This window comes from Panthera uncia (genome assembly GCF_023721935.1).
Source record: "Panthera uncia isolate 11264 chromosome C1 unlocalized genomic scaffold, Puncia_PCG_1.0 HiC_scaffold_4, whole genome shotgun sequence".
In the NCBI taxonomy this organism is placed as follows: domain Eukaryota; kingdom Metazoa; phylum Chordata; class Mammalia; order Carnivora; family Felidae; genus Panthera; species Panthera uncia.
The window spans coordinates 50,357,467-50,383,441 of NW_026057585.1; the positions used below are offsets into that span (position 1 = coordinate 50,357,467).

At 38.8% G+C, this 25,975-nt stretch overlaps 2 protein-coding genes across 13 annotated transcripts in view; one reads left to right on the top strand and one right to left on the bottom strand.

Moving 5' to 3' along the window:
* The window catches only part of SLC35D1 (solute carrier family 35 member D1), a 69,782-nt gene extending 44,130 nt beyond the window's left edge, over positions 1 to 25,652 (top strand). The window contains exons 12-13 of one of the 2 annotated variants that reach the window (XR_007455012.1): positions 1,981 to 10,424; positions 11,097 to 25,652. Coding sequence is in view for 1 of the 2 variants with exons in the window: in XM_049618528.1 (XP_049474485.1) it covers positions 1,981 to 2,089 (109 nt within the window). In the remaining variant the exon portion in view is untranslated. Of the gene's footprint in view, positions 1 to 1,980 lie in introns of both variants that reach the window. The other variant, XM_049618528.1, reaches the window with a different exon arrangement.
* Positions 16,514 to 25,975, bottom strand: part of MIER1 (MIER1 transcriptional regulator) — a 60,147-nt gene continuing 50,685 nt past the window's right edge. For all 11 annotated transcript variants that reach the window (XM_049618519.1, XM_049618518.1, XM_049618517.1 and 8 more), the window contains 2 exons: positions 21,798 to 21,937; positions 16,514 to 19,472 (listed from right to left, as the gene is read on the bottom strand). In XM_049618519.1, coding sequence (XP_049474476.1) covers positions 19,144 to 19,472; positions 21,798 to 21,937 — 469 coding nt within the window. In that variant the 3' untranslated portion in view covers positions 16,514 to 19,143. The remainder of the gene's footprint in view (positions 19,473 to 21,797; positions 21,938 to 25,975) is intronic.

The window sequence follows — 25,975 nt, forward strand, 5'->3', positions numbered from 1 at the left end:
TGGGGCTGGAGGCCGAGGGAAATTGCCTGTCATGTAGATGTGCATGTGAACCTCAGAGAATTTTAGCTTCAGTCAGGAAGGCTATAGTAAGCCATCTCTGTGGGTCCTAGCCCAGCTACCAGGGAAATCATCTACTTGATGCACTAGAAAACCTGAAACGATTCTAGAAGAGTCTGAGAGATCAAACTCTTAAAAAAAAAAAAAAAAAAAAAAGGAAAGAAAGAAAAGAAATGGAAAAAACACTAGATGAAGGAAAAGATGAAGCTCTATGAAACTGGCACAAAGATTCGGTTCGTGAGGGTCTGGAGTTTCTTTGGGCCATCACAGATACTCAGTTAAGCAGTTATTTACTGTATTGCTACAAAGTGTCAGGCCTGTGCAAGGGACTTTGTAGAGCTCAGAGTAAGGCTTCGGAAATATATAGGCTTATGGGAACAAAATAAGGACTGGTATCTCTTCTATCAAGTGGAGCAGGGGCCATAAGGGAGGAAGCTGTTTCAGTGGAGAAAATCAGAGGGATACGGGTTTTATTCTGGTCCATTATTAGGATGCTTTGTGACCCTCAGCAAGTTATCTTATGACTCTGGAACTCAGTTTCTTCATCTGTAAAATGAACATTCTTGCCAGGGATATTGTACTTTGTAGGAATATTGCCATGGCAGATGTATGTTAAATGCTTGACATGGAATAGACTTTAGTAAATGGTCACAATTTAATGATTAAGTGCTGTGACTGCCTGATCTTCCTTCCTTATTTGTAGGGAGCTAGCTAGGCATTTCTCACCTTGCTGCAACTGGTATGGTGCTGGAACCCCAGAGCCCAGAGGAGAATAGAACTAATTTCAAATTAGTGGCAAGTTCATGAGTCAAGGGGTCAGGCAAAAGATGGGGGGCCCAACCCAGGACAGGCATGTCTGAAATCAGAGTCTAGGCCAGGCTGCCAGCTGGAGACCCAAAAGAGTCACAGGTGTCAGGCTTAGCAGAAGAACACATCAGAACAGTCTCTTGACATGCTCCTGAGCTCCTCTGGCTTACTTTCACTTAGTGACTGGGGCAGGAAGCTGTGTATCCCGTGTGGGTTTGAAGTCCCTGCAGAGAATAGACAAGTATAATCAGGGTCCCTCATGTGCGAACCCTCCCTGGTGGTCGGTGTGGTGGACAAGTGAGGGGTATGAGAAACCAACTCATGTCAAGGGCTCAGATGATGGGTTCTCCACTGTGAACTTGATTCTAGTCAGAAAGCAGGTCTGTGAATCCCCCAGGATCTGCATGTTTACTTAATAATTGGGATGTTTTTCATTCTTACTAAAAATTACATTTCTTTGTTTTGAATAATTATTTTTGAAAATCCAGGAAATAGAAATAAAAAAGAAATCACCTCTGAGCTCACTCACCATCTTTCTAGACTTTTTTCTGATGCATATCGATGTACATATTCATGTTTATGTAAATAAAATGGGATTAGACCATATTTAATGTTTTGTGAGATTATTTTTTCATTTAAGGTGTCATTGCCTGTTTTCATATTATATGATTTTATGAGATACATAATATTCTATTGTGTGGATTTATATAATTCCCCCTTGGGACATTTACCCTTTATCTAATTTTTTGCTGTTATGAATTTTGTGGTAAACACTTTCTTGATAAGTCTCTGAAGATGTACACAATTCTTCCATGGAGTAGGTTGCTAGGTCAAAAGGATAAGCAGAATTCTAAGGTTTATGATTTCAACAAATTGCATTCCAGAAAGGTGGTGTAAAATTGGCACGCCTGTTGGCAGGTGTGTGCAAGCATTCATTTCCCCAGTGGATAATGCCATGATGAGGGAGCATCTCTTACTTGGTAGATGAAGATTCCATATTATCTGTTGTAATTTTACGTGCTGTTGATATATGAAGGTAGCTTCCACCCCCGTACCAGTCTCCCTTCCATGTGTCGTTCCTTCATTCCTCCCTGATGGTGGTTTTCTTTTTTGCAGCATTGCTGGGAGCCTGGTGTATTCCTACATCACTTTCTCTGAGGAACAGCTGAGCAAGCAGTCAGAGGCCAGTAACAAGCTGGACATTAAGGGGAAAGGAGCAGTATGACCCAGAGGATCGCTTCCACTACTTAGGCCCGAGCTTTTGATCAACTGAGAACACTGGCATTTCTTATACAGACACTCAGGTGTCTTGATTACAGAGAAAATACCATTCCTTTGCACTTGTACAATCTGAGGATTGATTGCTGCCTTTTAAAATTTTATGAGAGAAGCTTATAATTGACTCTATTTTAAATATGCCATTGGAATTAATTTATATCAAACTGGAAAATGTACCGGGCTTTTTAATTTATTTCTTTTATGCTGACAATGAACCATCAGTGTTTTGAAAATATTTTATTCCATAGTTTGATATCCAGGTATCCCTTAGAGCTGCATCTATAAAGTGCTCCAACTGGAGCCTCCGCATTGAAATTGTTGCTGCATATTGAGGTAGCTCAGTCTTCCTTCTACTGGAAATGCAGCCAAGTATCTAAAGTTTCTCCTTTTAGAATTTTATTTCTTAAGGATTTTTCTTCATAAGGATATTATCCCTGCATTTGCTAAAGATAACAACTTTGGCACTAAAAAACTACATGTGCCTTGAGGTTGTATTGGTTTCCATGTTGGCTCCCCTGGGAATTCATGGAATGAGCAGAGTGCATTCCTTGAAATTATGCTATTCCCTTTTTATTGTGTAAGATGGGGATGATGAAGGGATAGAGGAAGGAGGCCATCTGTATGATTCATTCATTCAGCTCAAATGTACTGGGTATGCAATATGTACCTGGCATTATGCTAAGTGCTGGGGGTGCACAGATGTTTTTGGAGGTAGTTGAATGATCTCACTCTTGCTATCATGACTGAGGGTTAAGAGAGAAAACTTAACTTTATGATCCATCCAGAAGACGCTGCGACTCTGAACAAGTCACAGAAACTTTCTTCAGCTCTTAGAAACTGCGAATCCGTAAATGGGGTTAGAAGTACCTGCCCCTACCCACCCCACAATGGTTTGCTACCATATGCTACAGTGTGAGATGACATGTATGTGAAGAGCGGCATATTGTTTATTTATTTTTTAAAAAAATTTATTATTTTTTTAAACTCTATACCCAACGTGGGGCTTCAACTCGTGACCCCAAGATCACGAGTCGTATATATGAAGAGCTATATTTTGTTGCAAACCATGCAGCTCAGCCTTCCTTCTCTGAGTGAGAATGGCAGGCAGGCAAGGTGGACGCTGTCTTTTTCCTGTGCTTCCCTCCTCTGGGTTTGGTTGCTACTCTGTTTACTCCTCTTTGAATTAATACAAGTAGGTCTTATATTTCTGAATGTATTGGTTTGAGGGGAAAGCCTTTTTAGAGGTTTTTGCATTGTCAAGGCTTAGTCTTTGTTCGGCGTGTTGCTGTTACAGCCATCACCATCCTTTCTCCTTAAATGGCATGAGCATACCTGTGTCTTTGCATGCTGTCACCTACATCCTGTGCCCCTTGGCTTACCTTATGAGCACGTCAGCTTCTCTTGAGACCTTTGCTGCATCCTGGGAGAGCAGCTGTGAATAGGCACTGCCTAAATTGCCTCTTTGGGCAGGCAGGGGATTCACTCACACAGCCCTGTGATTTGGTGCAGAGGCATCCACCGACTTTGCGTATGAGTATCTGCACAGGCCAGTTGTGCAGTCAGTGTGCAAGAGGCTGGGTGCTTTTGCACTGGTGCACGCTAACTTCTCTTTCATTGGGTTTGGAATCCATAGGGCTCTACTGATCTAAACAGTTGGTATTTGGGTGGCTTAACAGGAGGCCTGGAAGGTTTTGATTTCTTTTTATTTTTTAAAAAATTACATTGAGGTCATTTTCATATTCATGTGTTTCTTTTATTTGGGTTTGTTTTTACTAAAGCCTGACCAGTGGTATTGGGTCCCTAGAATTAATCTCACGGCCAACTTCCAGGCCAAAAGCTCCCAGGGCTCACTTTTTTTCCAGGATCATCTGATCTGAGAAAATTCCACTGGGAGCATAGGATATTATCTTGTGTAAAATGATTTTTATTGTCTTTGTTTTATCAATGAGAAGACTCAGAGTAAGTGACTTGTTAATAAGTAAAAATTCATGTTTCTTCCATTGAGCCATGCTGCCATTTTCCTCTGAGGAAGTGAGGAAATGGAGATGGCTGGCTGAGTCAGCCAAGGAGGCAAGTGCTTGGTTGAATTTGGAGCCTAAGAGGAATAGGCTTTGCAAATTAGGGGCAGTGATATGTCACTCTACATGCCAGAGCTTGTGTCTACCTTCCAGGCTGGCCTTGGTTGATAGATGTGGCCTGCCACTGCCTGGTTTTGGCTGGGCACTGTGGAAAGGCCTTGTGAGAGCTAATTTTATTGATTCTCTTTCTTCTTCTGTCAAATCACATGGAGGGAACTTTGATATTAGAAATCATTTGTGTTGTAGAATTTCTCGTCATGAAAGGCCTTTGGCTGTGTCTGTAGCTGTTGTGCTAGAATTCCAGCAGGGGTTGAACTGCTTCTTGGGGGTCAGGTTCCTTGAAGATCTGTCATCACTCCAGGTTTGAGAAAATCATGTGTAATTACAGCCTCACTACATGCACATGACCTTAGGGCCGAACTTTCTGGCCAGACACAGTACAGCAAGTCGCAGCTTCTGCCCTGTCAATGTTCTGATTCCCTCTTTGACTACCACCAACATGTCAAGATAAGAGAAAGCAGCCTGGGGAAGTTGGAGTCTGCATAGACCGCCAGCCGTTTTTGGAGTTTTTCAGTTATGTGCAGACTTGGCTATAGTGCACTAGAGGTTTACCTGGTATTCTCACATCACCCAGAGTGTCTGGGTTTTGCCCCCAGGTTGATATCTTACGAGGCAAAAATTCTATGATGTATTAACTACCTCCTGGGAGAAAGAGAGGCAGCTTTAGAGTTAAATCCTTAATTTTCCCTTTGAGACAGATGAGCTGTGATGAGAGTTTTGAAAACCCAATTCTGTATGACTAGGGGCTCCTCTTCTTGAGGTAATGACAGCAGGGTCCTTTGTGGCCCATCTGCTTTTAGTCGGTGTCAGATTGATTGTGGTCTGGTTGACCAGACTGCATGTTGCCAACGTGTCAGGTGACTTTTAATTGCTTCATCTGGCTCTTGACTTTATAAGTCATTTGTAGGATCCAGTGTGGACATAGGTTTAAAATACCATGCATCTGCAAGTTTTCTGTAGTCCTGTTGTATCAAGAATCCATGGAAAGTTCAGGTCAGTAAAGCTGATACAGATTCTTCACCAAAAGAATAGTAGAGTTTCATATTTGACTGGTTTGGAATAGTGCCTAGGATTTTGGGCCTGCTTTCGTTATTATGGTTTCATCAGTGAGCAGAGATTTTTTTGAGCATCTGTCTTATGCCAGGGCATTATGCCAAGCTCTGGGGAAACCACCCTGAACAGGACATAGTTCTTGCTCTCAAGGAATGTATAATTCTTTAGCCAGACCCATAGTGAAAGGAGATGAAAGCAGTCAGTGATTTGTAAGTTAAGAGCTGCCTGCAGTTACCATGGATTAGGGTGTCCCACCCACCCATGAGCTGAAGCATTTTTTTAACCTAAAAGGACTTTACAACTCAAACTACTAGCTCTGAAATAAGTGCCAGGCCATTAGAATTCGTGAATGGCCTGGGTTCCTCCTCCCTCTGCTTCGCATATTGTTTCTTGCCCCATAACTGTGTACTATAGGAGGTACCCCTTATCCACGGTTTCCATTTCTTCAGTTTCAGTCATCTGTGGCCAAGGAAGGTCTGGAAGCACGGGATCCTCCTTCTGACAAATCTTCAGAAGGTCAGTAGTAGCCGAATGCTAGTCACGGTGCCGCGTCATTCCCCTCCACCTCCTCAGTAGGCATCGGATCACCTCACACTGTCATGAGGGCGAGAGCGGTACCATAAGATACTTTGAGAGAGGCCACTTTCACATAACTTTTATTACAGTATATTACCATTTTTCCATTTTATTATTGTTAATCTACTGTGCCTAATTTATAAATTAAACTTTATCATAGGTATGTATGTGTAGGAAAAAACATGTGTAGGGTTTGGTACTATCTGTGGTTTCAGGCATCCACTAGGGGTCTTGGAACGTATCCCCTGTGAATAAGGGGGTACCTCTGTATTGGTTCCTCCTTATGAACAAGGCTATAATTGATTTTTCCCTCCTTGAGGGAAAAATAGTAATATTCACAGTAAGTGAGACAGTGGATGCGAAACCACTGAGCACAATGCCCTAGTACGTGTTAGGCACTCAGCAAGTGTTGTTACTGTCACTATTTCATGGTGAGGCTGGAAGCAAACTAGATTCTTAATCTGTGCTCCTTAAATGCTGGAGGCCTGGGCAATGTGTGTATTTCTTGAAAAATGTGACCCTTTATTTCATTGCCTCTAGAGCGCTTAAATAACAGTAGTCTTCCTTTTTTAAATACTTACTGGATATAATTGTGGCCAATATGTGATGCCACATGTGATGTGATTCCACCTGTTTTTAAAAAGGAACAAAATTACTTCTATTTTGATGGTGAATTTCAAAACAGAAAAAAAATATTTTTATCTTCACCTCAGAATGGTGACTCAGTTAAAACTTTCCCAGTTGCTCCTCTGCAGACCAGACCTGCCTTCTTCCTTGCTCCACACTGCCTGTGCATCCACGTTTATCTCAGTTGTTGGTGCTTATAGATCTTTGGCATCATCACCTGTCTTCTAGCTCTTACCTTTAAAGGGGTGCCACTTCGTGACAGGATGAAAAGATATTCAATGGTGGGTTTTTTTAAGCTTTCTTTTTTGAGTTACTTTTAAAAAAAGAAATCTACTGGTTAGATTTATTGTCTCACAAAAATGTTTTTAGAGATTATTTTGTTCATAAGTGTTTCTTTCTCATGCTGATGATCAACTGATTTTTTTGTCTACAAATGTTGGCCTATCATAGTATTTTTTTCAATACAGATCCTATTTACCAAATGACCATTTTAGTGGTTTTAAAAGGTACTAAGGATTGAGATGTGTAAATCAGGTGACTTAAACATGAAAATTATGTGCCTAAATATTTTTGTAAAGGTGTCAAATAAATACTTTTTCCTGAACACATGTATTAAAATTCCTTTCTAAGTGCAAAGAGCCATTAAGTCTGCCCACATTCAAGAGGATGGCTTCCAGTTAGTTGATTGAAACCTAGTAATAAAATAGTTTGCCATTGTGATATATAATAGAAATTTATATTTGGTCTTTGTCCCTGTTCCTCCTGGCACATAGCTTCCAAGACTCTTGTACTTTATAAGCGCTATAAGAGTATCTTTTTTTGTTATATTTAGTTTTGTTCCCAGTTGTTGAAATAGTTCTGTAGCCATAAAGATGAAATGAGTATCTTTTATTTTTCATAATGAGCCTCTTTTAACCAACTGCACCTGACTTTGTTAAGGATGGGTGGGGGCTGGTTGTGGGGGGAACCAACCATGGCAATTTGGGTTGTGAGCTTTCAGGCTCCTTGCCCCACCTGCCTAGGTGAAGGGGAGAGGGACTGGAGGTTAAATCAATCGCCAATGACCAGTGATTTAATCATGTCAACATAGTGAAGGCTCCATAAAAATCCCTGAACTACGAGGTTTGGACAGCTTCCAGGTTGCTGAATGCATGGAGGTGCTGGGAGGGTGGTGCGTCTGGAGGGGACAGGGGTGGCCCACACTCTTGCCACACACCTTGCCCTATGTATGCCTCTCTTCCATCTGGCTGTTCCTGAGTCACGTCCTTTTGTAGGAAACCAGTAGTTTAGTAAATGAACTGTTTTCCTGAGTTCTGTGAACAACTCTAACAAAGTATTCAAACCTGAGGGGGAGGTCCTGGGAACCTTGATTTATAGCTGATTGGTCAGACATACAGGTTAACAACATGGACTTGTGATTTGCTTTGGAAAGGGGTGGGGGAGGTGACCGACAGATGGGACTGAACCTGGGAGTCTTGTGGGGCTGCCAGCTCCAGAGCGAGTCAGAACTGGGTAGTAGTTAACCCAACTAGTGTTGCAGATCTGTTTGGTAAATAGTGAGTAGAGTATTTGAGAGAAGACACAGGAAAAATTTTTGCTTTATAGCCACACAAGTATTTTGTATGACTCACACGTATGATTAAATATCTGTCTCTGGCACAGTTGTGGTAATTTCAAAAGAAAGAAATGCTAATCTTTCTACTTTTAAAATATTTCATCTGCTTAATCAGGAGTCTAAGCCTCTGAATAGCTTTACCGGGACATAACCCCAAAATAAAATACGCTCATCAAGAGAGGCATTTTGGTACAGGCAAGCTCAACTGAATTACGAGTACATGAAGGCTTTAAAAAAGATTGTGACAAAATACCTATAGCATGAAATTTACCATCTTAACCATTTTTAAGTGTACAGTTCAGTGGTATTAAGTCTATTCACATTGTTGTGCAACCAGTCTCCTGAGTTTTTCATCTTGAAAAACTGAAATCCGTGCCCATTAAACAGTTCCCCATTTCCCTCTTTGCCCTGGGCAACCACCATTCTACTTTCTGTCTATGAATTTGGCTACTGTAGAAAACCTCACATAAGTGAAATCATACAGCATTTATTTGTCTTTTTGCTACTGGCTCATTTCGCATAACGTAATGTCCTTGAGGTCCATCCATATTGTAGCATGTTGTCATAGTTTCTTTCCTTTTTAAGGCTGAATAATATTCTATTGTGTGTATATAGCACATTTTATTTATTCATTCATCCATTGATGGACACTGGGTTGCTTCCACTCTTGGCATTGTAAATAATACTGCAAAAAGTGGGTGTCTTAATCAGTTTTGACTGCTCTAAAAAATGACTGTAGAATGAGTGGCTTAAACAACAAACATATATTCTCACCTTGGAGAAGAAGCTGGAAAGTTCAAGATCAAAGTGCTTGCAGATCGTGCGTCTGGTAAGAGCCTGCTTCCTGGTTTGTGGAATATCCATCTTCTCTTATCCTCACATGGTGGAGAGCAGAGAGGAAGCTTTGTCTTGCCTCTTCTTATAGGGCACTAATCCTATCGTGAGGGCTCCACCTGTACGACCTAATTACCTCCTGAAAGCCCCATCTCCAAATATCATCACATTGGGGATTAGGGTTTTAACATAAGATTTTCGTTCAGATTCTCTGTCTCCCTCTCTCTCTGCCCCTCCCCTGTTCATGCTCTGTCTCAAAAATAAATAAACATTAAAAAAAATTAATTAAAAAAAAAGGGGGCGCCTGGGTGGCTTGGTCGGTTAAGCGTCCGACTTCGGCTCAGGTCATGATCTCACGGTCCATGAGTTCGAGCCCCGCGTCGGGCTTTGTGCTGACAGCTCAGAGCCTGGAGCCTGTTTCAGATTCTGTGTCTCCCTCTCTCTCTGCCCCTCCCCTGTTCATGCTGTGTCTCTCTCTGTCTCAAAAATAAACGTTAAAAAAAATTAATTAAAAGATTTTGGGGTAACACAGAATCTACAGTGATGTGTGCAGATATGTTTTCTTTTGAAATTACTGGGTCATACAGTAATTCAATTGTTATTATTTTTTTGAGGAACTCCCATACTGTTTTCTGTTGTGGTTGCACATTTTACATTCCAACCAGTGTGCACAAGGGTCCCAATTTCTTCACATCCTTGGTAACGTTTACTTTGTTTTACTGAAAATAGCCAGCCTAGTGTTTGTGAGGTGGTCATATTGTGGTTTTGATTTGTATTTTCCTAATGATTAGTGGTGTTGAGTATCTTTTCATATGCATGTTGGCCATTTATATGCATTTTTTTGGAGAAATGTCTATTCAAGTCCATTTTTTTAATTGGACTTTTTGTTGATTTGTCATTCTTTGTATATTCTAATTTCAACCCTTTATAAAATATATTATTTGCAAATATTTTCTTATCCGTAGGTTGCCTTTCATTCTTGTTGTATCCTTTGATGCAGTTTTAAATTTTGATGTAGTGCAGTTTATCTATTTTTACTTCTGTTGACTGTGCTTTGTCCATTGTCATGAAGCTTTTCCCCTATGTTTTTTTCTTCAAGGAGTTTTGTAAAATTACGTCGTGCATTTAAGTCTTATATCCATTTTTAGTTTTTGTATGTGGTAGAAAGTCAGGGTCTAACTCCATTCTTTTGCATGTTAGTATTTAGTTTTATTGACACCATTTGTTGAAGAGACTGCCCTTAAGGCAGGTTTTAAAAATCCTCTTAGAATTTGACTTTCTAATTTGTGAGTTATATGCTCTTTCATTCAGCCCCTTGCTGGTTTCTTGTCTCAACATAGCTTCCCTGCACAGGGCTGTCATTATCGGAGACCGCCACAGAAGAGGCACTGCTGACAGGAGCAAAGCACAGGGCTGGTGCCTTCATGTATCCATAGCAGGTGAGCAGTTACTGGGTACTCCCAGGACTTCCCTACAGCTCTCATCACATCAACCGTTCATCCCTCCGTCAAGCTAGACCGAGCTCACTGGGGCTGGCACCCAGGCCCCCAGCAGAGGTCTGACACAACCATATTTAACAGATGAAGCCGAGTGAAGTAAATCGTTCCATGTGGTTGTGAAACCCACATTCAGACCCCGGTCAGCTGGACTCAGGAGACTTTTGCTCTTCACCACCATGTTAGGTTCTTGTCTCGCTTTGTCTGCTTGTGATAGACTTGGTGGTACCAAGCTCGCTATCACTATATTCCCGTCAAATGCTATTCTTCTTCCAGAATTCATATACCATGGATTTGAAGCTTAGGCATGAGCCGGTAGCTGGTTAAATCTGAGAAGGCAAAGCAGACAGGCCTTTCCAGTTGTGCTGATGGGGCCCTCTTGTGGCAGCGGCTGCCACTGGGGGAATAAATGATGGCACGCAGTGTGCATGAGAAGCAATTATTTACTGAGGGCCTACTGTGTTCCTTCATGGAGTCAGGCCTTTATTATTTCTTTTCATATTACAGTACTGTTGCACGAATAGTGGCTTAGGCAAAGCTCAGGGGTTTGTCCAGCTTCCCTCAGCTGATAAATTTAAATCTGGACTTTAATTCCTAAACCTTTTCTTCCCAAAGAATTCCAGATAACATCCCTCTATTAGGAGAATGCAGAAGGAGGATTTCATCAAGAGTTGCCTCATCATGTGTGCTTATCCTTCAGGTAATTTTTTCAATGAATATTTTTGAGGACAGTATCTACAAATGATGATGGAATCATGAAACTGAGGTAATTGTAAGAATGTGGGGGAGGAATATCATCCTAAGAATGGTAGGAAAAATTTCCTTGGAGAAATGGTATTTGAGCTGATCCTGAAGGACACCTAGTATTGAACTGAGGAAATGTTGGAGGGGACAGCCCTCGAGCACTCCAGGGCCAGTGTATCTGCTTCTGTCTGGAATGCATCCCTGTTTAATGTCTTTCCAGCAAATGCCCTCCTCTCTGTGGGCCTTCCCTGACCAGCCTCTCTGAGATTGCACTCCACCATTGTCCGTATTTCCCTCCTGTGCTTTCTCTTGGCAGCATGTGTTTCTTGATGAGGTGTAAGCTTTATGAAGGCACAGATGTTGGTCTGTTTTGCTCACTGCAGTGTCCCTGGCACCTAGAAAGAATAGCGCTGGGCACACTGTGGGTACACATTCCCAAATGAATACCTCTAGACAAGAGTACCTGACTAATGGCTACATTTTTGAAGCATAGCAAGGCAGAAACATGGCCTCATCTTCCTTTTAGAAAGCTCACAGCAGCTGTAGTATTGGGATTGTAGGTCAGGAGTTGATAAGAGAGGGGCCAGGCAGGTTCAAAGTGTGAATCTAAATGAATGCAGTCAATACACCGTTAGTGGTTGAGCTTGTGGTACCTACTTGCTTAAAGCTGTGCAAATTAGAACAAAACAAAAGGTTGCCAGGCAGATTTGGCCCACTGGCTACTGGTGTGCCTAAATCGAGGACCTGCTGTAAACCAGATTTGCACTGTAACAGGATCACCAAGGATGCTGTGCAGATTACTGTTCGGGGGGTGGGGGGTGTCAGAGAAAGGCAGGACTGGACAGATAAATACATCAGCTGTAGAAGATTGTTGTGTCCTGGTGAGACGTGATGGGGTGCTGTAGTGTAGCTGTGAAAGCACAGAATAGAAACGGTATTTGAGTTATTTTAGGAGGTATAATTAACAGGTGATAATGAAATCTGTTTCTAATTTTTATAAGTAAGGCTATAGTGAATTTCTTTTGCCTAAGTCTATTCTATTCAAGGAGACCATCCGAACTTCAGGAGATCAAAGATGAACATTTTTAAGGTATTTAAGGTTTCCAAATGTTTTCCAAAAAGGTAGTTTTTTAAGTATAGCAAACTTTGGAATACTTGCTATGCAACAGTAAAAATAAATTTACTTAGCATTTGCTACATGCTGGGTAGGCATTTTTTCTTAGCACCTTACATATTGATACATTTTAGTCCCATAAGCAGTCCTTTAAAGTAAGTTTTACTGTTCTTATTTTAGAGGTGAGGAAAAAGAGGCAGAGAAAGGTTCCATTATTGAACAGTGGTAATTGTGAAAAAGTATTTGCTTTACAGAATGTAAATTTGCCTTTCTGTAAGGCCTACCTTTTGCTCTGTCTGCAGAGCCGGCTGGAACAAGCAGTACAGTGTAACGTTTGAGTGTGGAGGAAGTGTCAAATTACTTCTTTTAAATCAAATCAGAGGAGTCCCCATTTTACCACCTAGCAGGAAATTCAATGCCAGTCCTTCTCTAAGGTTAAACCAGATTCAAAGGAATTATATGGTGCCTTGAAAATAGAAGAAGGATCTTCTTGTCTTCAGCCCTTCATGGTCACCGCTAAACTCCTTGGTAACTGTCTCTGAAGTATTCTTTAAAGGCAGGTGGCATTGCAGATTCCAAACTTTGGCACAGTGTAAGTCTCAGTGCCTGAAGTCCAGCATGACCTACACACGCAGCCTTCTCTGAGGTCTTGCTAAAGAATGAACTCGCATTCCAACTATTCTCAGAGCCTACTGACCAGCTTTTTTTCCCAGCTTGAGGGACTTTCTCCTTTCCAGAACTTAGACTTGAGGGGAAAAAAGGGTAGAACAGGTTGTTTGTAGATAATATCTGCTTTCTGCCCTGCAACACACATCTTCTCTAAACACAAAGATCTAACTTAGGAACATAGTTGAATAAATGCACATCATTGGAAAATATTAAGTCCACTTCCCAAGACAGCTCAGTTTCCCCATTTGTAAAAATTTGTAATGCTGCGAGAATCGGTTTATAATGACTGTTTAGCACAGTGCATGTAACAGTAATCACTCGTTAATGGCATCTGATAATACTTGCAATAGGCTTTAGATGCCAAATGAACCTTTTTCTTTGACCAACACATGCTCCTTTTGAGGAATGCCTCTTCCCCAGCTGCTCAACCCAAATTAACCTAAAAAGTGCTGTTGCCTTATGAGAGCCATTTGCCTAGCCACAATGATGGGCTGGCTAAAGGGTGGCTAATAACTCACTTTCTGGGCCGTAGGGACTGACTGGTCAAGGGTTGAGCCCATTGCTCTAGCCATAAATACATAGACACTTAAACTATTAAGTACCATGAAGCAAAAGGACAGAGGAATCTGCCCTTGTCTAAGCAGCTCAGTCTGAGGTTGTCGGACATTTTTCCATTTGGGGCCTTAGGTTTTCCCCTTCCATAAACTGAGGACTGCAGGGAAGGCTCCAGAGGGGTCACATCTGGACTTTGGTGGACTCTTCTCACTAGCTGCTTCATCTATAGGGTACTTGTTGGCTCTTTAGAAGGGCTCTGGTGAAGCTGCTGTGGATCCCAGAATACACCGTTCGTGTACGTTTGGCTTCCTGTTCACGCGCCTCTTTGCCAGTTATGTAGCGAAATAAATTGGGATGGACTGCCAATTGAGTGCTAGCAAAATTTGAAGGCTACTACAGGTTTCCGATTCTGAAATCCAAGTTTTTTCTTGAGTTTGTTGCCAAACTCATTTGGCAGCAATATCGGACCTGAAATGTGTGTGAATATGAATACATTTTACGGTGGCCATTAAGTGTTTGACCATAGGTTCGAGACCTGGTTGTGGATATTCTTTAAAACATAGCACCTCTCTAATATCTGAAAAATTCTGGTCACAAGAATTTTGGAAAAGGGACCGTACGCCTGTACTACTGCTGGATCTTCATCTAGTGCTCTCTAGAGAGGATTGATTTCCTTATGTATTTTTTTAATGTGTGATTTTTAAATCCCAAGAGCTCTGTGATACTGGCACAGTTAAGTTTCACCTGTATTTTATAGTTGGGCAGTTGAGGTGTTTATGCTACTTTTAAATGCAAATGCCCGTCTACTAAACACCGGAGGGCAAATACAGACAGTGATGTAGTAGAGAGGCCACGAGACAAAGCAGTTCATGAAGCTCATAATTCAGGCTATTTGGAAGCTCAGAACCACGTCCTCCAAATAAATTTCCATCAACCACAAACTATGTTCAAAGGGGACTACTGGTGTATTCATACTCAGAATGACTGGTACTACTCTTAGCTCACAGCCAGGTCGCTCATGTTAACTCAGCTGAAGCATAGCTAGCTGACAAGGGAGGAAAAAGTATTGAAAAGCCCCATTTTGGAGCAAGCTCTTTCACTAAATCTGGATTTTCTTTCTGGTCAGCAATTTACAGTGGCTCAGGTTAGTCTGATGCCACTCTCGCTGCTTGATCTCTTACAGTTCGGAGAGAAATCATTTCAGGGTTCCTATCTCCTCTTGTTCTCTTTATACAAAGTTTTAAGTGTATAGTCCTTAATCCAAAGTCCATCGTCTTTCAGAGAGAAAAGAGTAAAACCATGTATTTTACAACTACCTGAACTCTACAAGCAAGTTCTAGCTGGTGTGCAGAAAGAGATTTAGCCAACTCTACAGTCAACCATTCATGTTAACGAGAATATTAGAAAGTATATTTGTTTTATAACCAAGTCAAATGTGCATTAGGCCTCCCTCACTTTTCCCAAACTTTAGGAGGTCAGGAGACTCCCTACTCTTGTAGTAGTAGTAGTACTCAGTGGACAGTGACAAAAGGGGGAAGTCCTGAATAATCCACAGCTGTTATGTTACAGTTAAAAATAAGTGGTCTTTCTTAGGGGAACTGTATGTAGATTTACTGTTGCTTAATTTCTAACAGAAACATTAAGCTCAAGGACAATCTTAGCTAGAATGCTCTGGCACAGAGTCTGGTGAACTGTTTCCCTGAGATCATGCCTGTTTCTTCCTTTTGCATGCTCTGTGCTCAGCATACACTTCTACCACTACTAATGAATGCCTTCTCTTTGAAAAAGAAAACATGCCACACATTATCTGAAGCCACAAGCCAAGCCTTGTAGCTGGTACAAGTATAGGCCCAGATATTTGCCGGAGAAGACGATACAAGCAAACTTGTCACTGTTGACATTTAAATGTGAAGAAGCCTTTCCTATCAGTTGGCACAAAGGAGAATTGGGAGTTCAGCTCCATGGCAGTTTCTTCAATGTCCTTCACAGACTAGGTTGCCTTTAAGATGGTGTTCAGAGGTCTTCGAGCAAGCGAAATGACATTTTGAATATATCATACATCCTAAATAAGTCATAGGAGCTAGTATAAACACAAGTGAAAATAAAAAAAAAAATGATCATGGTCAGAAAAGGAAAAACTCATGTACTTACAGATGTCAAAAGATGTCAGCTCGGTACCTAAGAGTACATAATAAATGAGGTTATGAAAAACTGCTATTATTAGAAAATGAGGCTAATCCATCAGCCCATGACTTGTAAGACTTTGCAAAGGATAAACTTGATTATTGAAGAGTTGATTTTATGATTAAAAATTTTAAATAGTGGAATCAGAATACAGAAAAAAAGGTGATTTTTAAAAAGAACAAAAGGTTTAAAATTTGGAAAATTCCTATTCTTCCCCATATGACTTTCCACACTGGCAATTTTCATGAATATGGATTACGTGTGGGAAACTTTTTATTTCTGTTTTGGCATTTAGTAGTGATACAGAGCCAGTTACATACCTCTAGAGTCATCAGCATACACCTTGCCTATGGAAACTCACCAACCCTCACTTATTAAAAATGCCCACACTTAATTTTCCATTTAGAAAAAAGTAAATATTGTGACAGAAGTTTTTTGAAAAATATTATGTGATACGAACTGCACTACAAAAGATGGGGTAAATTTCTAATTACATAGTTTAGAGGAAGGTGGGTGAATAAAGGTCTGCAAACCAAAAGATCCCCTTGGAGGAAAAAAAAGACAAAAATACATCATCTAAGATGAGGTCAAAGGGACCAGAAGCCACTCAAACACTAGTTCATGTGAGAGATCTAGGAGAAGGACGGCCAGAGATTATACATATTTTGCATTGTAAACAGTATGTATTATATACACTTAAAATCTGTAATTAAAACCTAGTGAATCAATCTAATGAAAATCATTCACACGGCATTATGTAGACAAGTATGTTTAAAAAAATATTTTAATAAGCATATTCAGAATGGCAGACAGGGAATGGGAAAAGGGAATTATTTTACAGTGCAAAATTACTATGCATAAATTTAAAAACATCTAATTCATAATTTTAAATGCCTATTTAAATATTCAAATACATTTTAAAGCTCAACAGATTTATGTTGAACGGAGTTGCAGATTCTGAACTCCATTTGAAAACACATCATAAAACAGAATACCATTTCAAATGAAAATGATAGTGCTTTGCTGAGGGTGGGTATGGGGTGGGGGAAAACTAACTATTAACAAAGTCTTCTTTTCCCAATGCAGTTTAAGAGTTCAAGAGTTATGAAATGTACTAAATCTTAAAGCAAATTAAATTCATGATATTACTAAAAATTTTAAAGTAGTGCAATGACTTATCAAGTTATAGTGGCTGCATTATGAAGAACAAAGTACTGTGAAATACCTGTATAAACACAAAATACAATTCATATTTCTTCATGAAAGGCTGAGCATTATGTATTATAGTAGTGGAATGTCTTTTTATTAGGTATACTTTAAAAAGGTAAGATTAAGAAAAGTAAAATTTCCTAACATGTATACATGTGCCATATTTGCAAACATGCCTGAGAATTTAATAAAAATGTTCCTGTAATTAGTTTCCAAGAACTTCACAAACCTGCAAACAAAATGCATCTTTAAAAAAAGGTGAAAACAGCGTCTCTAATATTGCAACAACTTAAAAAGTACAGCGTCACTATTCATTTGAAACACGTCTATAGACCATCTTTGACAAAGAGCTAGGAGCTAGGATACTTTGGATTTGTGTAATAAAAACTGATTTAGAAAATGGATTGTGACCATCTGCTAAAGCTGCCATTCTGGATAAATTAAATGTTGTAGGGTAAAACAAAAACAAAAAGTTCAGGCTTCTCAACAGTTCCACCCAAAACTCTGATTTACTTGGATATGTATGTAGTAACAGTGAACATACATTATATGAAGTCAAGTGTTGTCAAGTGGCTTTTTAACACTGTTTGGGGAAAAGAGTTGTTCACATTGGTGGAAGGAAGCAGTTCTGAACATATGTTAACAGTAATACTTCATGGGGGTAAGGCCTAAACCATAATTTCTCAGTGCAAACCTTTACTCAATTGTATTAAACAGTTGAGCCATTAAAAACAAGACCACAGAAGATTTATTTTAAAAAGGCATTGGCTCTTGAACTGATGGCTGAAAATGAATTGGTAGAAGCATTTGGGGTATGCCTGTGTGAAAAAAACAAGAATAGTTAATAATCTTTTATAAAAGTTTGGATATAGGTTGGTCTATCAGCTGTATAAAACTACATTTTTAACAAGAATTTTGCACTAAAAATAAAATGGCACTCTTGAAAGGCTATGCAAATAGATGATCCTATTTGTAATCACACAGAGCAATGGTTATTCATCTTATCTTCATTTTGGAAATACACTCAACTTCATCACTTTTTCCACATAAAATCAATATTGTTATCTGCCAACTCCTTGTGTGTGCCAATATCTAAATATTGCTTGACCTTTTCCCCTGTTTAGTTAATGCAAAAATGGGAAATTTTATAATGCATATAAAAATAATCGAACAGGATTCTGGTCAGCATGATACATTTAAGCACTTAAGCTAACATTAAACTTTTGTCTTGCTTCAAAAATAATTTTGAAAATTATAGCAAACGCAAAACAAACTATGCGATCTAGGTATCATGCTTAATTTCAGAATTCTCAAACTATTTGTCCTTAAGTAGAAATTTGAAAAAACAAATTTTCACAATCCTTTATGAATGCTTTTACCACCTGTATAAGAAACATGACTTAGTTACTACACAAACACTTAAAAATTCATTAGAAAAACCTTAGCAAAATAAAATGAAAGCTGACAGACTCAGAATATCAATTCCTCTCATAAAAGTTTACCAACTGTACAAGTTAAGAAAATTATACAAGCTTTTGTATTAAGAAAGGACAGCTCAGTCAAGACATATGTACTGTAAAAATCTTTCAAAGGCTACAAAGAATCTGGAAAAATACAGAATGTATTTCTTAAGCCCAGATAAGAATATGGAAAGACATCATTGATGTCAACAATTTTACATATACAAACCTGACTTGGTTTATTTTTAAACTTCTATATATAAAAAATCATGCTAGCATAACTTTCAGGATTCATAAGGGTTTCCTTAACAATGACACTCAATTTGTATGGAGAGAAAATGTCTTAAAAAAAGAAGACATTTCAAGAAACTCAGAAAAACTGGTGTTCAACAGAAATCAGAACTTGGTTTTTTCTTCTCTGCCATCAAACTAAGCAAAAAGTACCGGTAGTGAGCTTTTAAGATTAACACATCAAATGAGAAGGTACAGATATTTCCATAGTTCATTCAAATTTACTAAACTATTTGTTATAGCCTTAACAGGGTCTTTACACTTTTAAAGTAAAAAGTCTACAAAGGGCAGAATTATGAAATCTTACTAAAATCAGGACTCATTTCAAATTTAACCAACTGCTTCAAGGAAATCAACTTTTTAAGGTAACCCATCAACCCTGAAAATTTTAGTCACACCAGATTTTACTCCAAAGAAAGTAAAATAAGTCTAAAATTTAGTCATCGGTGTTTTCAAGTTCTTCAAATTTTCCATGTGACACTGCTTCCTGGAAAAATTCAGAAGAACCTGGACTTTCTTTTCCATTGCTGTTTACCCTTCGCCTTTTGGCAGGTCTCTCGCTTTTTTCATCAAAATCATTTTCATTTCTTGCAGTCATATGGGCAAGTTTTGGGTCAGTGGTAAGGTTATCTGTTTCATAACCATTAGTATCCACATCTGCATGAAGTGGTTTCTTATTTCCACCTGTTGGTCCATTCACATGTAACCCTTCAGCTTTTAGTTCTTCTTTGTTCAACATTTCACCTGGTCCATTAGATGACACCCCTACATTGGAAGAAACATAAGTGAAACTGCTAGTATTAAAAAGCTAAATTTGTAAACTATTCAAAAACAGCTATTATGGAATAGCTTTTCATCAAGGATGAGAGATACCAAGTCTATGTATATATACAGTCTGAATGCTGGCTCTATTTACTTAGTAACTGCGTAAACTTTGGCAAAAGTTATTTATGTTCTGTGTACCTCAGTTTCATCACATGTACAATGAAGGTAGTAAGAGATTTACCTTACAGGGTTGTTGTGAAGATTAAGTTATAAACATAAAGAAGTAATAGAATTTGGCACATATTAGAAGCATGTTGGTATAATGTGACCACAAATAAGCACTGGGTCCAGCAGTCTAATAAGATAAATTAAAGCAAAGATATGCACAAATTATTAGACTTAGCAAAATGGTTATAACTTTCTAATACTATGTAAAAAAAATGTTACATTCCTTAGAAGCTCGAGTTTTTTCTACTGCCGTATAAAATGACAAGACTTTTTCATTCTTAATGTAAATAAACCCATGGGTACTGTGTTTTAAAGGTAAAGATCACATATTTATCTACATAGATTTAAATAATCTGCCACTATGTTAAAATAAGTAATGCTGGCACTGTCCACACACACATTTGAAAGTGATGAAAGCAAACACAAATGTCTCCATAGTAGGTAAGAATAATTATTCTGATAAAAGTAACAGTGAAAAGGGCATGTTACAGTTGACTGCAAAATGGAGTAGACATTGTGGAGACAGACATTTAATGTAAAATACAGAATGCGCCACAGGAGAGAATTAACTTTTAATTATCTGAAAAATATTCAGTATAAAGAATGAGCTTCAAATATTATATTTGGTCCAAGAAAAGATTCTATTTCCCCAACTCAAAAGTGCACTCAACCCATACATGCATACGGGGATGTTATGCACCATGATGCAGAAGGAACCATTCTGTTACAGTAAAGCACAAAGAGCTAAGTGACCACTGTGAGTAGGTAAAAAATGAGATTTCAAGACACTAAGCCCCTTACAAAAGAAAGAAAACTGAACTGGCGAAATCCATCCTTTCCTTGAAAACCTAGGAATCTTGATTGTGGGTACCTAGGTAAATGGCTTCTGGGCTACTGAATAACTTAATTTATATATACCTTCTTAGGTCAAACTGCATGTTTTCGTCAAATGGTTAAAAAAGGGAAAAACAAAAAAAAAGGAAAATTTATTTGGTGTTATGAGCAAACAGGGAAAGACCAAAGTAGTATCAACTATTTGCATCCCTGAGCTTCTATCCCCCAGTCCTAAGATCAGAGTTTTAGCTTTTTACTCTACCTCAGGATAGCATTAGACAACACGTCATCGAATCTTTTTAGACCAGGAAATGGCTGCCGGGCCCTCTTTTCTGTTTGTATGACTTGTTCTTAGGGGGAAGCAGTGAGGGAACAGAGAGGGGTCATTAAATGAACAAAATATATTTGCTCCAGCGGTGCCAGTGTGAGACCAAAGGTCAGAATAAGGGACAGTCTTTCACAGTGTTCCTCTTCTAGTTTCTGTCGGTGAGGTCAACTCTCCCTGGCCCTCCCCTAAGACTGTTACATCAGAATACAGGTGTGCAGAGCTTGTCTCTAATTCACCCGTTTCCTCCTCAAGAGGAGTGGAAGGCTTGTCTTACTTAGGAAGACCATTTTAATTAAAGTAGAAGTCAAAATAATTTTCTGACTAGGTCTTACTAACACAGTGACCTTTGGTCCATTATACATTTTAAACAAGAACGTTACCTGAACCTTAAACAAAATGGAATGCCATTTACTTCTTTCTCACAGAGATAAATATAGGAACGTTTCTGTAGAGTATTAATGCAGAGCCTGACACCTGCTTTATCTTTTCTCATCCTTCAAGGATATTACACTAGCAAAGAAAAAACTATTCAAGCCCTTATTATCTACTACTTTTCACCAAATGCTTAAAGCACTTTTCTGATAAAGTGTTACAGCTCTCAAAGTATTTCATAAATATCTATGTACTTTGATGTGAAATGGCGCTGGAGTTGTGGTCTAAGAGTTAACAAGAGTGTTTCTATCCAAGCATCCCGACTAAGAAAATACATGCTACTCAAGAATAAATTTCTTAGAAGAAATGGTCACTATTGATAGTATATTCTTATTAAGCTTATGTATGTATGTTCATATTATGTATGTGCCATGGGTACTGACAATTATTATTTTTAACTTCTGCTTTGGAAGTTTGATCCAAACCAAAACTGAATTGCCCATGCTACTAAAGACAAGTGCCCTTCATTAGGAACAAACAGAAGAGTTTCTTTGGTTGCTTACCATTCTGATTACTATTGCTTATAGTGCCGTCTTCTTTCTCAGACTGGCTGTTACTACTGTTTGAGGCAGTTGGGGGAGGGGATGGTGCTCGACTAGAAGCAGCACTTTCACTTTCATCTAGAAGACGATCCATGTAATCCCTTAAAATAAAGTGAAATAATGAAACAATCACCTTCTTATATTTAAAAAAGCTGAAAACTAAAACTGAGGTTAAATTTAGAAGGCTTTATTAGCAAATATGTCCTAATTTTCACTTACATTCATTCCATTGCCTCCTCTATCCCACCAGGATCTGAACATTTAAATGGAAAGCTCCTCTGGTTATGTTTGTTGGGAAAATGCATAAAGGCTTTTAAACTAGCAAATTTTAGAGACCTATAGAAAGTTTTAAAACTACAGGCAAGTGCTCAGAGTGGCCCAACTAAAATCAGAGGATCTGTAAGTGAAGAGACAGGGATGATGCCAATCAGAAGGAGTACAAAATAATTTCTGAACAAACACAGATTGCAATTTTAAAGCTCCTCAAGACTCTGTGATGGCTACAGCAATACCTCAAAGCCAAATTAGGGCCTACCAATGAATCATTTCCCTGAACTTTCCTGGATATTTCGTATATTATCTTCCTGCTAAATCTGAGCTACAAAAAGCTCCCTAAATTCCTCGGCTTATGTGCTGCCTTTGTCTACCAATATATCATTAGAGGTGTGCTCACTTCTTCCCTAGGTCGTTCTGAACTATATGGGATGGGAGAAGAGCTGTCTGTACTAAGTGACTTTGGGTTGGGGTTACAAGATCTGAGCTAAACTCTCATCTCTGAAAGTTTAGTGTCTTTACCTATATAAAATCATGTATGTGTCTACCACACAGGGCTGTTGCAAAAGGTATGTGTAGGAAAGTGTTTTGTAAACTATGAAGTGCTATTAAGTCACCAGAATAAAGGTCTGCAAACTGTGGCCCATGGGCAGGCCACAGGTTTTGTGAATAATATTTGATGGAACACAGCCACACCCACTCATTTACATAGTATCTAAGATTGCTTTTGTACAAGAGCAGAGCTGGGTAGTTGCCAGAGAATTTAAGGCCTGCAAAGCCTAAAATACTTACTCTGTAGCTCTTTACAGAGAAAGTGTGCTGATACCTGCACTTAACTAATTCCCTAAAGGCAGGAATTTTAGTCTTTTTGTCATCACTGTACCACCTGGCCTAAGTTGTGCACAGCACAGAATAGAAGCTCAAAAAAAACTTAAAAGTCATTATTTAAAAAATTCCTCACAATAATTATACTAGGAATATTAAGACAAATCTTTAGAATTTCTGAGCAAGTAAGCATGTGGGTGAGAAGGCAACAGTGGAAAAGGCTTAGGATTTTACTGAAAGTCTGTGTTAACAGTCCACCAAAGACTATAAACTGTAGTTATAACATCAAACTACATGATCAGACTGTCCCCTAGGTTATGGGGATATAATAAATATAGGGATGTGAAGTTTCCAACAGTCTAAGGTACAAAACACATATCAAAGAAATGTATGTAACCACAAGCTAATCAACTTAACATTCTAGGCCTTATTTTCCTCCTCTATAAATGGAGGGAAATAAATTTGATGGTCTTTAAGTCCCCTTCAGCTTAATGCCATTCATCATAATTCCAGAACAATTATGTAACGAACTGGAAGTACACAGAAACAGAAATGAGTATGAATGCCAAAGGGATCACAGAAGCTATGACTAAATAAGAATAGATGATACATGATGAGGACTTGTTGGAAATAAATTTGGTATGGTGGAAATGGATAATGGAGGATGTTAAAAGCCAAGCAAAGGAAGCCAGAGTTGACTGGATACCACAATGGTATTGTAGAAGAATTACTATTATTTCTTAAAGATTAATGGCATCCATAGTGCTTACGGAAGAAGTCAGGTGGGCCATCCAGGAGGCTGGAGTAGCATTCAGATAATCGGAGTTATGCTGGGTTAAGTTTTTACTTAAAAAAAAATATTTGCAAGCCTGTTGCAATAAAATCTCTAATTTGCATATGGCTACCAAATCTTCCAGGTAGTGAGTAGAGAGAATCTGCAGTAGAATCTTGCAGAGGCGGTTTATAAGGCATGAAAGTGGCAAATGCACTTCATTTTGGTGGACAAATTGGAAGGTAAAAATGTCACAGAAAAATGAACAAATGACTTTCAGGATAACGTGCTCTATGGATTTTGACTAAAAAGATGAAAAAACTCACATTTCTAATAATGTTTTGTGCACTCAAAGTGCAACTACTAACAGAAGAAGGTCCTGGAAGCAAACTAGAAAAGAATCTGCATGTTTACAGAAAACCACAATTTCTGCCCTTTGGGAAATAAGGTATGGTCTGGTCACAGCTTCTCATAGAAGATGTAACATAGCTAAAAGGGGTAAGTAGGAGTAAAAAATTAGTTTGTTCAGTTAAAGAAAAAACAAAACCAAAAACTATGGAACACACAGAAGGGACATAACTAAAGCCTACAAAACCATAGTATTTTCGCCTACAGGGAAAACCACGTTTGTTCACTTCATACCATTACACCAGGGGGCACTGTAAAATCTTCAAGCATGAGAAAAGATGTGGTATGGGACTACTTTTAACTGTGGCTATTCCACCTACAGATACTTAACCCTAAGAGGAATCAAGGTTGTAGACAGAAGTATCTTCAAAAAGTTTCCAGAAGCTATGGCCAGATTGTTAATAAGAAACTACAATGTTTGGCGGCACATCCCTACCTAACCTGTTGAGCTTGACAGCACACACGACCAACTAAGCCAGCCCACAACACTTCCCTTGGTGATGCTTTCTGAAAGAGAAAACGGGATGAACCATGGGTCTGACCCAGCAAGGCAATTCTTATGTTCTTACTGCTGATGACGACAGATTGCCTGTAGTTCGTGTGTGAACAATATTTCTGAAATGGGTGAAAAAAATGAAAGATGTTACTATGGCTTTTCCCTACAGAATAGCTTGAAAATTGTGACTACTTTAAGATACACTCTGAAGCCTACATAGCTATATCTCGTTCTATGTCATTATACCTCAATACTACCAATAAATCATCAAGAAAAAAAATTAACTATAAATTTATAACATTAAGCAATTAAATTTGGAATACTCTTTATGGAATTCCACTCTAGGCATCGTGAGCTTTGAATAATGAGGGATGAGGCAGAGTCCAATGTCCCAGGATGTCCAGGGGCAACCATACCCATTATTCCCTTTTAGATAATTTTGCTTTGGATTTTTAGAGTGTGTGATCCTCCAGGGAAGTGACCAGAAGAGACACCTGTAAATGAACATGACCAGAAGCAGTCCAGCCTAGAGTTTAAATAAAGCACAATCAAATATGCATATAAGCACATCTTTCAAGGGCAGTTATTTGGCCAGCCCTAAGAACTTTACTGGTGCACACTGACCAAATAAAATCACAACTGAGTATTATTTGTATTTTGTGAACAGCAGGAAATAATGAAGGATAGAATGGTGAAGTTAAATCCACCTGAACAATTCATCAGCATTTTAGAACAACTCACGTGAGATGAAGGGTTCATTCAATACTCTATGTACCTAAAGTAAATTCCTAGAGGCAGCAGGACAGTTTTTTCCAAAGCTAGACTAAATAAGGCTCAGATTTTGGTGCACAGCGACTGATACAGACATATGACGGACGCATTTTGCATAAAGACTACATTCAATAACAACCCATACTCCCTGTATCACTGGGAGTAAGCTAAAGTTGGATGACTATTATATACTATTTCTGTCAGAGCAAAGGTTTCAGGAAATCGGGGAAAAGGGAAGTCATCATGCGCATGTTCTTTCCTCTTTAGAACACTTTGTAACAAAAATGAAAATGAAATTTCAAAATGAAATCATTTAAAAAATGAAATTTGACCTGATTTATTTTCTCTGTCTTTTCCCTTTTATATCATCTACACCCAAACCTTATTTTGGTTTCTGGGATCAAAAATAGATTACACAAGGAAAAATACTAATTTCCATTCTTTAATGAGCTTCTATGAGGCATTCAGCTCCATAGTTTTCTTTGAAGAGTCTCTTTTCTGTTCTCACTGTGCTCACAGTATTAGATAAAAACTATGTGCTTATACTGAATGGAACAGAAGTGAACTAAAACACGCTTTAACAGCTATTCTGAT